Genomic DNA, 15,359 nt, shown 5'->3' with positions numbered 1-15,359 from the left:
GTGGGCATCCTTATTTTGTTTCTGACCTTAGAGGAAAACTTCAGCTTTTTAGTGTTGACTATGTTAGCCATCATCTTGTCATATATGGCCTTTATTATGTTGAGGTATATTCCCTCTATCCACTTTGCTGAGGATGTTGATTCTTCGCATGGTTAGAACAATTACTAACTTTGTGATCTCAGCTAGACAAAAAACTCCATCTCCTCACTCCTTAAAGAGAGCTATCTAGTATTGTTTCCTTGGGTGGATGAATGAAGAGTGGGTGTTATAAAATCATTGCAATAATAGGATTGGCATTTCACTTACATTTTACTTCACATTTTTTGGTTTCTGGTGAAATTGAGTTTTTTTCTTTAAACGTTGTTTCCTAACTGATTTCTAACTCCTGGTCCTTTACCCACTTTAGGACACAGAACTTAGATAAAATCTGAAGCATGCTCTGACTTTCCCTCTGTACCACAATGTCTGACCTTGTTAATTGGGGTCCAGACTTCTTCAACCAACACTGTTTAAGTTGCCACCTTTAGTAGCTCATGGATTTTTTTGTTTCCTCTAACCAAAACTTACATCAGATGCCTTTCTTGAATAACGTATTCTTCTTTTTCATTTCCACCTAAGAAAACAAATACAAATATAATTGTCTTCATAATCCTCAATCAACTGTAGTTTATTTTGGAAACTTAATTTCTATTTTAACATCATTATAATACTACATCTTTGAAATGCCTCTCATATTATGCTCTTCTATACTGCAATGCAGGACATGATTCTCAACTGAGCATCTGTGGTTACTGCTGGCAATTGCATTAATTATGTTCAAGTTATACCCTCTGGCAATTCTGTCTCTTGGACACTGTGAATTATCTTAAATTTTACATTTAAGCCATCAATACAAAAAGCTATTATCAATGACAAAAAAGAAAGCATCTCTGAAATCACTTGTTGATATCCCTTACTTCTGAGTTTACAAATTTCAATTCTACCCACCAGCCCTATGATTATAGCCATAAAAACCATTTAGCTTTCTTGCTTCTCAGCTTTTCAAAACCACAGGATGCCCTAAAAAGGAGTAAAAAATCACAACTCCCCAACCATCAGGCTGTCACTGCTTTACCTAAAGACCCAGGTGACTGTCATCTCATTTTGCATTTATATACACCCATCTATCCTTCGTTTAATGTGCTAAAAATCAATACCTATCCTAGGGCCCAGGACAGAGAGAATAATTGTTACAACAATTTCCTTGTGTAAAAGCTCCTACAGAAATTGACATTAAAAATACACCCAGTGTGTGACTGCTATTCTCTTGGGACTGTAACTCACTCTCAAGTCAACTAGTATGAGGTCAGGAGGAAAAGGGGTCATCCTAAATCATTTGGCTACAGGCTTTAACGTGTATAAAGAACACTAAATTCACTCAAAACAAGGTGGTATTTCCGATGGGCAGGAAAGTAAGAGTTAACACCCACTTAGTTCCACCCAACTAGAGGACGCTGAATATTATGGCATCCTTTATTGCTTTTTTGCTCTTCTTTCGAATTGTGTCCTTGCTCGTTTATTATACATTATTCCTGTGCTCGATCATAATGTCACTGGGGGTCCTCTATAGCTAGCATAACATATTGTTGTGGACTCTTTCTGCTTTCCAGAGTTCCTTAGCACCCGGCAGAGTCTTCCCAGATGCAATTCTCCCTTTTAAGTTGGGCCCCCATGTGTGTAGCATTAATTTCTTCGGCTGCATGTAATTCATTCAGGGACTTACAGCAGCTGAGAACCACATATGGGAGTCCAGATTTACAGAGCTTTCTGATTTTGGGCCTTGCCAGCCCAGAGGAAATAATTTTCCATTTGAATTTTGAGTATTTGCCCTGTTAGTGTAGTCCACTAGTAATATCAAATTAAGAAACCATATTCCACAAGAGACCCATCCAACAGCAGATTGAGCCAGTTAGCTATCTTCCACAGCCTCTCTACTGCCCTTTCTTCCTTGCTTCAAGAGTCACTTGAATGCTCTTTTTCCACTCTCTTGGAGACCTCAGCTGCTGTTTATGCACCCTACTGCCATGAGTACAGCTCAAAGCTGACATCTTTATTTCCCAGGGAAGTTTTCCTATGTCACTGTTTTCCCAATTGTTCCTTTTAACACAGTATCGACTGGGTATTTTTCTTTTTGCAGAAACTAGCACCTGTGGTCGGCAATTGTGAATATTGAAATGCTTCAGTCAATAACATTTGGGTACATCTCTGATCAATAAGTTGTTAACTGTGTGACCTAGGCAAATTACTTTTTCTATGTGAGCTTCATTTTTTTTTTCTCACTGTAAAACACAAAGATTGGATTAAATGAGGACTCTGACATCTCAAATAGAATTCAAGACCACGCTGTAACCTTACAGAACACACTGTCTCCCAAGAGTTTCAAATGGCAGGGAATGGCACCCAGCATTTAGAACAGAGGTGGAGTTGGGCATCCCTAGCACTGGGTTATCTCCTTTTCTTCCCTGACTTTCCAATATTCTGTTTTCATCTCTGTTCAGAACCTTTACATTCTTTTCTCTACCACAATTTATTGCCAGGAGAGGAAAAAGAAGATGTGAATTGTTTTGAAAGGAGATGGCCAACATAAAGCACATCTGGAACAGAATGCCTTGCCAACACTCTCCAAACAGAAAGAGGTTAGTGGCAATTCTGAGCATGAGGTAGACGGCTCCACACATACTTTATTTTTCTGTAATTGAAATCTAAACATTCTTCCTCCTCTATATTTTCCACTTAGGCCACCCTGAAAGCTCTGTTTCTTTTGTTTTATCTACGTATGGGATTTTTATCCTCCAAAAATAAGATATGAGATGACAGGACCATCTACAAGATTACAAATTTGTCTTGGAATTAGAATGAGAGCAGCTCCTGATGCTAAAGGTATTTACAGTCATCATTTATCATGAGTGTCAGTATGGTTAAAAAAACAAAAACAAAAACAAAAAATGTGGTGCACAAAGCCGTGATGTCCCTGGTCTAAAATTAAGAAGCTAATTGAGCAAATGTGACCAAGAAGAGCAGCATGAGTAAGGGGTGCAATTAAAGAAATAATAAACTGGAGAGGTGCTTGAGAAGTAGAACATGGCCATCAAATTGCAAAGGGGGTGAAGGGATTAAAAATAAATCAAGAGTTCTGGATCAAGTAACATGGGGGCAATGGAAAGCACAAGTGAGCTTCCAGCTCCACTGCTAAAGCAAGATTCACTTCAATTAAGCAAGGTAAGAATTGTGAGTCAAGGCACGCCCTATTTTGCTTGAGATTCTAATTGAGACCCAGATCCTAATTCCAAAGCCACTTTTACTTGAAAACCCTCATGTAGGTTAAAATAATTCATTAGACTTCAGTTAGTCATTGACCTACAAATGCATTTACATGGTAATTGTTCCTGGGCCACTTAACTTAATCATTTAGTTGAATCTCTGTGCTTCAGAAGAGTACACCTACTGGGTTATGACTTTTACCAGAATTTACAACAACAACAAGAACAAAAAAAAACAACTTTCTTTTCCTGTGTAATTGACATACAAAAAACTGCCCATATTAAAAGTATACAATTGATATATATTGACATATATATACAATAATGAAACTATTGAGTAGTATTTTATTGTATAGATATATATTGCAATTTGTTTATTAGTTTATAGACTTTTGAGTTGTCAGTTTGGGACAATTAAAAATAGAGCTGCTATAAACTTTTGTGTGCAAGTTTTTGTATAGATCTTTATTTCCTTTCTTCTTGATAAATATCTAGGAGTAAAATGGCTGAATAATAGTATGTTTAAATATAATAAGTATGTTTAAATATAATAAATATGTTTAACTTCTAAGAAACTTTCAAACTATTTTCTAAAGTAATTGTTCAATTTTTCATTCTCAGCAGTGTATGAAAGTTCTAGTTTCTCTGTAACCTCACTTACACCTGGCATTCTTGTCTTTCTTATCAACAAAAAACCAAAACCCAAACAAACAAAAAGCTTTAAAGATACTGCCCATTCACTAATGGAGAAGGCAATGGCACCCCACTCCAGTACTCTTGCCTGGAAAATCCCATGGATGGAGGAGCCTGGTAGGCTGCAGTCCCTGGGGTCGCGAAGAGTCGGACACGACTGAGCGACTTCACTTTCACTTTTCACTTTCATGCATTGGAGAAGGAAATGGCAACCCACTCCAGTGTTCTTGTCTGGAGAATCCCAGGGACAGGGGAGCCTGGTGGGCTGCTGCCTATGGGGTTGCACAGAGTTAGATAAGACTGAAGCAACTTAGCAGCAGCATCTGCATATCTGAGGTTGTTGATATTTCTCCCAACAATCTGGATTCAGGTTTGTGATTCATCCAGCTCAGTATTTTGCATGATGTACTCTGCATGTATGGAGAAGGCAATGGCAACCCACTTCAGTGTTCTTGCCTGGAGAATCCCAGGAACAGGGGTGCCTGGTGGGCTGCCGTCTATGGGGTCACACAGAGTCGGACATGACTGAAGAGACTTAGCAGCAGCAGCAGCAGCATTCACTAATTGAATGCCAACTATGTGACAGGCCCAGTGACTTGTCCATAGGATTTCTTGTGACACCTTATAAAATAAGTAGAATCAGTTTTGCAAACTGAAGAAACAAATTTGTCTGTTAGGATCACAGGAAAAACAACAACGACAACAACAACAGTGGAGCTAGGGACAGGATCTGGGTGCTCAAGAGTCTTGTTTCAGTAGTGCATTTGATTTTCAGAATAGCTGCAATAAGGGAGAAAATGGCAAAAGCCTTTAAACAGATCACTTTCATCTGAATCCACAGTGAAAGCAGGCCTATAACATGTAAGTTATTTTAGATGCCTACATTAATATGTTAATATTATCTGCTTTATGAGCTCAAAGTAAAGACTAGGGCTTTATTTGATTGCTGGTATAGATAGGAAAAGTGAGGATCAGGGAGATTGAAGGACTTGCCCCCAGTGTTACACAGCTAGAAAGATGGGTTGCCACATAAATAATTCAAATGTGTAATCCAGAGCTCTTGTCTGCATTACACATTTGAGATTAGTTTATAATTCAGGTTGACTGTGCTTCCTGAACCATTGGATTCATTTCCCCTACATTTTCCCAAATGTACAGAATAAAACAGGTAATCATTATAGCTACCACCAAGAATCTACTACAAACAAGCAATTGATATTTAGAACATGCCACGGATCTGACGGAAGAAAAAGGAGTTGACACCATACTAGTCTTTCTTCTCAATAGACTTTGCCCAGTTTCATCCTATCAGGCAGATCTTGATTCTTTAGGTTGAATATAACACAAATTTGCTTTTACTGGATTCCTTGCTACTGGAGTATAAAATAGAACCCAATATTGGCTAATGGGTTCTAAAGAAAAAATATGCCTCCCTAATATGAAGAGATGCACAAAGAGAAATTACTCTCCCACTTGATGGATATGACCATGTCTTTAAGGAACCTATGTAGCAACCAACCTGAAACATTTAGCAGAGAAGTTGTGATTACACTGAGGATGGTGGAACAGAAAATTCCAAAGCCCAATGATCAGCATTGTTGCGTCATTGAATTTACCAACCTTGAATCTACATCTCAGGAACTGAATAGTTGTGTATCCCCCAAATTCATATATTGATGTCCTAACCCTCAAAGTGATGATTTTAGAAGGTGGGACCTTTGGGCAGTAATTAATTTTAGATGAGGTCATGAGGGTGGGGCCTTCACCATGGGATCAGTGTCCTTATAAGCACAAGAAGAGTCACTAGAGATCTTTCTTTCTCTCTGTCAAGTGAGGATGCAGAGAAGAGACTCCTTAGCAGAAACTAAATCTTCTGACACTTTGATGCCGGACTTCTAGGCTCCAGAACTTTGCATGGTTTAGGCAACGGACATTTATTTCTCAGTCTGTGATACTTGGTTATGGTAGCCTAAGCTAAGACATGGCCCTAATGTAGACTCCCTATAATATGAGATAAACTTTCCTTGCTGTTTAATTCACTCATGGTTGTCCTTTCTGTTTCTTGTGCTAAAGACTCCTAACTGATTGAGGTTGAAAACTACAGGCCAGGCACCTGATTGAAGACCTTCAAAAAAAATGATACCATTTAATATGCAAGAAAAGGCCATGAGATAATTATTGGAATACTCACTTTGAACACAAAGAAACAGAAGCTCAGAGATTAGATGGCCTACCCAACTTTAGACAGATAGCAAATAGTAAAGAGTCAGACCAAAGACTGTTTGACTCTAGAGTCCATGTATTTTTAATTATAACATGACCACTCACTGGAGAGACTGCGGTATAAATGCAAATATAATTAAATATATATCTATATGTATATAAACTTAATTATGAAGACAGGAACATGGTGGCTATTTTATTAAGGTGGCAGAGTTCAACTATACTTTTACATATATAACTTGAGGCTTATTACAACAATCTTGAAAAAGTCCAGATAATCATTCCTTTAGCTATGTTTTTTAAAACTAAATCTTTAGTGCATGCTACAGTGCAGTTCAGTTCAATCACTCAGTCTTGTCCAACTCCTTGCGACCCTATGAACCACAGCATACCAGGCCTCCCTGTCCATCACCAACTCCCGGAGTCCACCCAAACCCATGTCCATCGAGTCGATGATGCCATTAAGCCATCTCATCCCCTGTCGTCCCCTTCTCCTCCTGCCGTCAATCTTTCCCAGCATCAGGGTCTTTTCCAATGAGTCAGCTCTTCACATCAGGTGGCCAAAGTATTGGAGTTTCAGCTTCAACATCAGTCCTTCCAATGAACACCCCGGACTGATCTCCTTTAGGTTGGACTGGTTGGATCTCCTTGCAGTCCAAGGGACTCTCAAGAGTCTTCTCCAACACTGCAGTTCAAAAGCATCAATTCTTCGGTGCTCAGCTTTCTTTATATTCCAACTCTCACATCCATACATGACCACTGGAAAAACCATAGCCTTGACTAGACAGACCTTTGTTGGCAAAGTAATGTCTCTGCTTTTTAATATGCTATCTAGGTTGGTCATGACTTTCCTTCAAAGGAGTAAACGTCTTTTAATTTCATGGCTGCAGTCACCATCTGCAGTGATTTTGGAGCCCAGGAAAATAAAGTCAGCCACTGTTGCCATTGTTTCCCCATCTATCTGCCATGAAGTGATGGGACCGGATGCCATGATCTTAGTTTTCTGAATGTTGAGCTTTAAGCCAACTTTTTCACTCTCCTCTTTCACTTTCATCAAGAGGCTCTTTAGTTCTTCTTCACTTTCTGCCATAAGGGTGGTGTCATCTACATATCTGAGGTTATTGATATTTCTCCTGGCAATTTTGATTCTAGCTTGTGCTTCATCCAGCCCAGTGTTTTTCATGATGTACTCTGCATATAAGTTAAATAAGCAGGGTGACAATATACAGCCTTGACGTACTCCTTTTCCTATTTGGAACCACTCTGTTGTTCCATGTCCAGTTCTAACTGTTGCTTCCTGATCTGCATACAGGTTTCTCAAAAGACAGGTCAGATGGTCTGATATTCCCATCTCTTTCAGAATTTTCCACAGTTTATTGTGATCCACACAGTCAAAGGCTTTGGCATAGTCAATACAGCAGAAATATATGTTTTTCTGGAACTCTCTTGCCTTTTCGATGATCCAGCATATATTGGCAATTTGATCTCTGGTTCCTCTGCCTTTTCTAAAACCAGCTTGAACATCTGGAAGTTCACGGTTCACTTATTGCTGAAGCCAAGTTTGGAGAATTTTGAGCATAACTTTACTAGCATGTCAGATGAGTGCAATTGTGCGGTAGTTTGAGCATTCTTTGGCATTGCCTTTCTTTGGGATTGGAACGAAAACTGACCTTTTTCAGTCCTGTGGCCACTACTGAGTTTTCCAAATTTGCTGGCATATCGAGTGCAGCACTTTCACAGCATCATCTTTGAGGGTTTGAAATAGCTCAACTGGAATTCGATCACTTCCACTAGCTTTGTTCGTAGTGATGCTTTCTAAGGCCCACTTGACTTCACATTCCAGGATGTCTGGCTCTAGGTGAGTGATCACACCATCGTGATTGTCTGGGTCGTGAAGAACTTTTTTGTACAGTTCTTCTGTGTATTCTTGCCACTTCTTCTTAATATCTTCTACTTCTGTTAAGTCCCTACCATTTGTGTCCTTTATTGAGCCCATCTTTGCATGAAATGTTCCCTTGGTATCTCTAATTTGCTTGAAAAGATCTCTAGTCTTTCCCATTCTATTGTTTTCCTCTATTTCTTTGCATTGATCACTGAGGAAGGCTTTCTTATCTCTCCTTGCTCTTCTTTGGAACTCTGCATTCAGATGGGAATATCTTTCCTTTTCTCCTTGCTTTTTGCTTCCTGTCTTTTCACAGCTATTTGTAAGGCCTCCTCAGACAGCCGTTTTACATTTTTGCATTTCTTTTTCTTGGGGATGGTCTTAATTTCTGTCTCTATACAATGTCAGGAACCTCCATCCATAGTTAATCAGGTATTCTGTCTATCAGATCTAGTCCTTTAAATCTATTTCTCATTTCTACTGTATAAGTTATAAGGGATTTGATTTAGGTCATACCTGAATGGTCTAGTGAACATGAACAGTATTAAAAGGCATGCTACATGTGAGACACAAAAACTGAATTCTGTGAGATATAAAAATTTGGGATGCAAAGAAATTAAAGACATGATTCCTGCAACAATATTTGGGTTGGAGAGTCAGTAAGCAATATGACAGTTGCCTCAGTTAAGAAGTACTATATATAAAAGTTTACTACAAAGTGTTTGCAATTTATATTTACATTGTGTTTTAAAACTGAAAAACTTTATCACACTATTATTTAGAGTACAATGAGCAGTTAATGATAAATGTTAGTTTCTGTGTATAAGAAGGGAGGATACCTGAATAGATCTACCTTGAGAGCTGGAGGAGGGGGACAAATGGATGGACCAGCCAGAAGGATGCCTCCAGATGCTAATCAAAATCCTTCCTGATAGCAACTGTGAGTTTTTCCCCAAGGAATTTCAGCTGCAGTTCCTGGGGCTGGATAGAATTGATGCAGCAGACTGTGGTGTCCAGAAATCTGATTGAAACTTTCTGAGAACAGAGATTCACACTGAAATAAACAGAATAGGAAACCAGCATGTGGTAACCTAATTCTTTTCCATATAGCAGGTTCTTGGTGGAAAATAGCAAAACAAATTTTAAAAGGAAATTCTCGTACCAAACCAACCAATTCGAAACAGTGATGTGTATCAGACCGCAGAAAACTCTCCCCCAATGGAAGTTGTAAAAACCCTCTTCACCTGAGTCACTTAAAAGTAGCCTGGTTAGAATAATTAGAAATTTACTCTAGGGAACAATCCATTAGTAGTCAAGATTGTACCAGATGAATTGATAGGTGCCTTAAAGTTCTCCTTTCCATAAAATAACTTTCTGGACATTAGGTTTTTGTTATTGCCTTCATTAATTATTGTTTTTGTTTGTTTGTTTGTTTTGTTCAAGTCACTATCTGAAATACTGGCTAAATATTAATAAAGAAGTACTGGGCTTCCCTTGTGGCTCAACTGGTAAAGAATCTGCCAGCAATGTGGGACACCTGGGTTCAAACCTGGGTTGGGAAGATCCCCTGGAGAAGGGAATGGCTATCCACTCCAGTATTCTGGCCTGGAGAATTCCATGGACTGCATAGGCCATGGGGTCACAAAGAGTCGGACATGACTGAACAACTTTCACTTCACTTCACTTCCTAGAGTGAAAATAGATCTCTTCAGAACAAGCATGGAACACTGTCCTGATCTCTCTAGTGTGTTATAGGAATAGGTAAATCAATGATGTTATAGTTTCTGATGGACAGCAAAGGAGCTCAGCCATACATATACATGTCTCCATTCTCCTTCTAAACTTCCCTCCCATTCAGGCTGCCCCATAATATTAAGCAGAGCTCCCTGTGCTATCCAGTAGGAACTTGTTGGTTATCTATTTTAAATATAGCAGCAGTCACCCACTTTTCCACCAGGCCTGGCTCATCTGGTTTATCTATATTCTGCCACAGCTTTTCTCACAGGATGAAGGAAAACAACTTTTGTGAAGAGCAGATACTCTTTCCACAATATTTAGGTGCTTTGGAATAATCCAAACCACAGTACACTTTAAGTACAAATTTATCCTTCTGTTAAAAGGTAAGATTCAAATCAGGAGCTGGTCCAGGCAAGCCTTCGGGGAATCTCCAGAGGAAGCCTGGAGAATTCCTCAACAACAAAGTACCTCTGTAACTCAGTCTAAATAACTAGTGGACTCTAAATTGTGATGCTTAGCAGAAAAAGGTGAACAGTCCTATGGAAACATTTACCTAAAAGCAATGTTAGTTTTCACTGATTTGATTATTTTACTCATCATATATGATTTCCTCTTTCTGGCCTTCATGTCCTTTCCCCATTTCACTGTTACCTTTATTGGGTTGTCCTTGATCTCTTAGGGTTGATTCCCTGATAGCTCAGTTGGTAAAGAATCCACCTGCAATGAAGGAGACTCCGGTTCGATTCCTGGGTCAGGAAGATCCACTGGAGAAGGGATAGGCTACCCACTCCAATATTCTTGGGCTTCCCTTGTGGTTCAGCTGGTAAAGAATCTGCCTGCAATGTGGGAGACATGGGTTCGATCCCTGGGTTGGGAAGATCCCCTGGAGAAGGGAAAGGCTACCCACTCCAGTATTCTGACCTGGAGAATTCCATGGACTATATAACCCATGGGGCTACAAAGAGTCAGACATGACTGAGCAACTTTCACTTTCACTTTCCTTGATCTCTTAGACTGTAAAGATCTTTCAGGGCATATCTTTCTTTCATGTTTGTACTTATTAGGTACAGATTAAGATGCTCTAAAAAAAGATTCCAAAATACTGTGGCTTAGTCAGAAAGTTTTTTTTTCCCTTGCACAACAATTTAGAGGTAAGTGATCCAGTGCTTTGGAGCCTCTGCCTTACAAAACCATACATAAATTCAGATTTCCTCTAACGGTGAATTTGTCATTCTCTAGAAAGTTTTGTTCCTCATTATGGTTCAGTTTAACTATGCTATGCTATGCTAAGTCGCTTCAGTCGTGTCCGACTCTGTGCGACCCCATAGACGGCAGCTCACCAGGCTCCGCCGTCCCTAGGATTCTCCAGGCAAGAATACTGGAGTGGGTTGCCATTTCCTTCTCCAATGCATGAGAGTGAAAAGTGAAAGTGAAGTCGCTCAGTCGTGTCCGACTCTTAGCTACCCCATGGACTGTAGCCTACCAGGCTCCTCCGTCCATGGGATTTTCCAGGCAAGAGTACTGGAGTGGGGTGCCATTGCCTTCTCTGCAGGGGAAAAAAGCAATGAAAGGAAGGCAATCTCTTTTTAGAGAGGAGATGCATAAGTTGCATGTCTCTCAGCTCCCATATTGGGAAAGGGAGCATCTTTATTAGGAGGATATCTAGCTTAAAACCTAGACAATTCTCTCTCTAAATGTAAAGGAGAGAAATGGATAGTGGGACAGTTATCATCTTTGCCATTCAGACAAAGTAGAAAAGACATTGAAAAGAAACCAGAAGACCTCAGTAATTGACCTGGTTACTGTGGAAAGTTGCTTGGTCCTTTGTTTCTTCATTTGTAAATGAGGGGCTGAACAAGATATTTCTGAAGTCCTTTTCAATCTCCATGTTGTATGAATCACTTTCCTCAACTACTTTCTTTACCTTTGACCTCTCTTTTCATAATTCAAAAAGGGACAAATGAACTTCAACTTGCTTACCAACAATGAACAGTGCTTTCTTTCTTCCCATTTCTAGTTATTTTTTAAAATGGAACATGATGTATTGTTGCTTTTACCTTTAAGTTATAATATATTTTTTCTATCATTCCCCTTGATCTCAACCTCCTCTCCTATTAGGAGGAAAACAGGTTGTTCCCCCAAAGTTAATCACTTTAGAAGTGTTTTTTGAGGAAAATTTAAAGAAAGGTAAATCTTTTTTTTTTTTTTTTTAATAGGAACCTCTGCACTACAATCCATACAGAATGCAGATTTCCACTAGCTGTGGACTTGTCATTCTCTAGGAATTTTTCTTTCTCATTACAGTTCAGTATAACTAAGGGAAAAAAAATGAAAGGCAGGCAATTTTTTTTAGGGAGGAGATACGTAAGTTGCATATCTCTCAGCTCCCATACTGGAAAAGGGAAATAATTAGATGCTATCCATGTGCCTTCCTTATTATAGAAGTATTAAATGAAGCCTTGTGAAAAAGGAAAGGAACAAAAAGAAAGGTAGTAAAGATGAGAGTCTCTGGGAAACTCATTGAATGGATGGAAAAAGAATCAGAAATTTGGAAGAGAAAAATAAAACCCTATGAAAAATCTATTGGGATTGTTTTATTAAATCTAGAGAAATATTTAATTTTCTGCATACCACAAACATAATCTTTCAAAAAAAACTCTCCTAATTAAAGGGCAGACTATTTCTTCTTACTTTTTAATAGCAGCTTTATTGAGATATAATTCACATGCCATAAAATTCAACCTTTTAAAATATAAAATTCAGTGGTATTTAGTAGTAAAACTATTATCACTATTGCATTTTAGAATATTTTCATCATGCTCAAAAGAAATCCTATATTTGTTAGCAGTCACTGCCCACCCACCTCCTTCCCATCTTCAGCCCTTAATCTACTTTCTATGTCTATGAATTTGCCTACTGTAGACACTTTTTATAAATGATATCTGGGTTTAGTTTGGGGCTCTCATTTTTATTTCACCATTCTATATGTCTAAGTACAGTAATACACTATCTTGATTATTGTAGCTTTATAGTAAGTTTGAGTAAATTTTCCTGCATGTCTGAGGTTACTGATATTTCTCCTGGTAATCTTGATTCTGGTTTGTTCTTCATCCAGCCCAGCATTTCACATGATATACTCTGCATATAAGTCAAATAAGCAGGGTGACAATATACAGCCTTGACGTACTCCTTTCTCAATTTGGAATATATCTTTTTCTGCATTGCTCTGTTGCCAAATCAATTATTGGATGTTTAGGGTCAAGTACCTATTTGGTTTCTCATGGTTGAAATATTCTGAAGTTTATACTTGAGTCCGGCTTTCATTATCTTTTGGATCTAAACTGGGTGATTGGTAAAACATGGGGCCTTCTGAAGACATGTTTGGGAGAACAGAAGATTGACAGCCCTATTTTGTTCAGCACTTTTCTGCCATCTATGAATTTGGTTGATTCTTCTCAAAATGGGTTTTGCTGTGGTCCATTGTTCCTGAGTAACCAGCTTGAGAACCAGAGCCAGATATGGTCTCTCGGATGAAATAACTTGCTCAAATAAAGAAAATCCAGGTAGATCTGCTTCTTTCTTTCTGTATCCGGGATAGTACAAACAAAAGTTAAGATATCAGGCCAAAGATAAGGCTTCAGTTATTTCAGTGCTGACCTCACTGTCACTGGTTTTTGCATCTAATTTGTATTCTGTTAATATTCTAAACTCTCTTTTAAGTTTTTCTTTCTACAACCATTTATTCAATAGTTACTGTTCAACAGCTATAGACATTTGGGCTGGTTACTTGTGATATAAAAGTATATTAAACATAACTCATGGTATAAAAGTATATTAAACATATTATAGTCTCTCTTTCCAACATGAATTAGTATACCCTAGTCCTCTAACTGGCTGCCCCATTATTTTGCCCTGTAATCCTGTAATCTTTCCCTTCTGATCCTCCTTATATTTCTCAGGTTTTATATGGCAGGCTTATATTGAGTGTATTTAAGGCCTTTCCCACATTAGATATTTTCCCTAGTAGCTCAGATGCTAGAGAATCTGCCTTTAATCAGGAGACTTGAGTTTAATCCCTGGTTCAGGAAGATCGCCTGGAGAAGGGAATGGCAGCTCGCTCCAGTATTCTTGCCTGGAGAATTCCATGGACAGAGGACTCTAGCAGGCTACAACCAATGGAATCTTAAAGAGTTGGACACAACCGAGTGATTAACACTTTCACCTTCCCCATTAGATATAGCAATATTCCATATTACTTCTATACTCTCATTTTCTCTACTCCAGAAGTTCAACAGGATGAAGAATGAATGGTCAATTTTATTTTAATTTAGGCTATAATTTATTAAACATATTCTGGGAACTAGGCTAAGTATTTTATATTGGGTTATTTCATTATATAAGTCTTACATTCATATAATACCTAGCCTTATGCCAGACACTATTATTATTCCATTTTGATATAAGAAGAAACTAAATTTGAATGTTTGAATTGCTTGTCCAAAATCAGATGGTCAATAAGTAGTTGAGCTAATATTGAGCAAAGTAACATCCCTGCTTTTTAATATACTGTCTAGGTTGGTTATAGGTTTTCTTCCAAGGAGCAAGGGTCTTTTAATTTCATGGCTACAGTCACTATCTGCAGTGATGTGGAGCCAAGAAAATAATGTCTGTCACTGTTTCCACTGTTTCCCCATCTATTTGCCATGAAGTGATGGGACCGGATGCCGTGATCTTCATTTTTGGAATGTTGAGTTTTAATCCAGCTTTTTCACTCTCCTCTTTCACTTTCATCAAAAGGCTCTTTAGTTCCTCTTCATTATCTGCTATAAGGGTGGTATCATCTGTGTATCTGGGGTTATTGATATTTCTCCTGGCAATCTTGATTCCAGCTTGTGCTTCATCCAGAGTGGCATTTTGCATGATGTACTCTGCATATAAGTTAAATAAGCAGGGTGACCGTATGCAGTATTGATGTACTCCTTTCCTAGTTTGGAACCAGTCTGTTGTTCCATGTCCAGTTCTAACTATTGCTTGTTGACCTGCATACAGATTTCTCAGGAGGTAGGTCAGGTGGTCTGGTATTCCCATCTCTTTAAAAATTTTCCAGTTTGTTGTGATCCACAGTTAAAGGCTTTGGCATAGTCAATAAAGCAGAAGTAGAAGTTTTTCTGGATTTCTCTTGCTTTTTCTATGATTCAACAGATTTTGGCAATTTGATCTATGGTTCCCCTGCCTTTTTGAAATCCAGTTTGAATATCTAGAAGTTCTTAGTTCATGTACTGTTGAAGCATAACTTGGAGAATTTTGAGCATTAATTCACTAGTATGTGAAATGAGTGTAATTGTGCAGTAGTTTGAACACTCTTTGGCATTGCCTTTCTTTGGATTTGGAATGAAAGCTGACCTTTTCCAGTCCTGAGGCCACTGCTGAGTTTTGCAAATTTGCTGGCCTATTGAATGCATATTAAGATATTACAGAAGGTAAAATTTTCCACTTATATTCCTGAGACCCATGTTATAATTACT

At 38.5% G+C, this 15,359-nt stretch overlaps 1 protein-coding gene across 6 annotated transcripts in view; it reads right to left on the bottom strand.

Annotated features, from left to right (window-relative positions):
- Window positions 1-290: 290 nt before the first annotated feature.
- Window positions 291-15,359, bottom strand: part of LOC145505032 (uncharacterized) — a 275,419-nt gene continuing 260,350 nt past the window's right edge. For 5 of the 6 annotated variants that reach the window (XR_014052721.1, XR_014052720.1, XR_014052722.1 and 2 more), the window contains one exon: window positions 291-613. Coding sequence is in view for 2 of the 6 variants with exons in the window: in XM_081486709.1 (XP_081342835.1) it covers window positions 564-613 (50 nt within the window). In the remaining 4 variants the exon portion in view is untranslated. Of the gene's footprint in view, window positions 614-10,485; window positions 10,671-15,359 lie in introns of all 6 variants that reach the window. The other variant, XR_014052718.1, reaches the window with a different exon arrangement.

This window comes from Giraffa tippelskirchi, chromosome 5 (genome assembly GCF_054371585.1).
Source record: "Giraffa tippelskirchi isolate mGirTip1 chromosome 5, T2T-mGirTip1v1.2.pri, whole genome shotgun sequence".
Classification (NCBI taxonomy): Eukaryota; Metazoa; Chordata; class Mammalia; order Artiodactyla; family Giraffidae; genus Giraffa; species Giraffa tippelskirchi.
Note: the sequence above shows the minus strand (reverse complement) of the source record. Positions and strands in the feature narration are given on the sequence as shown.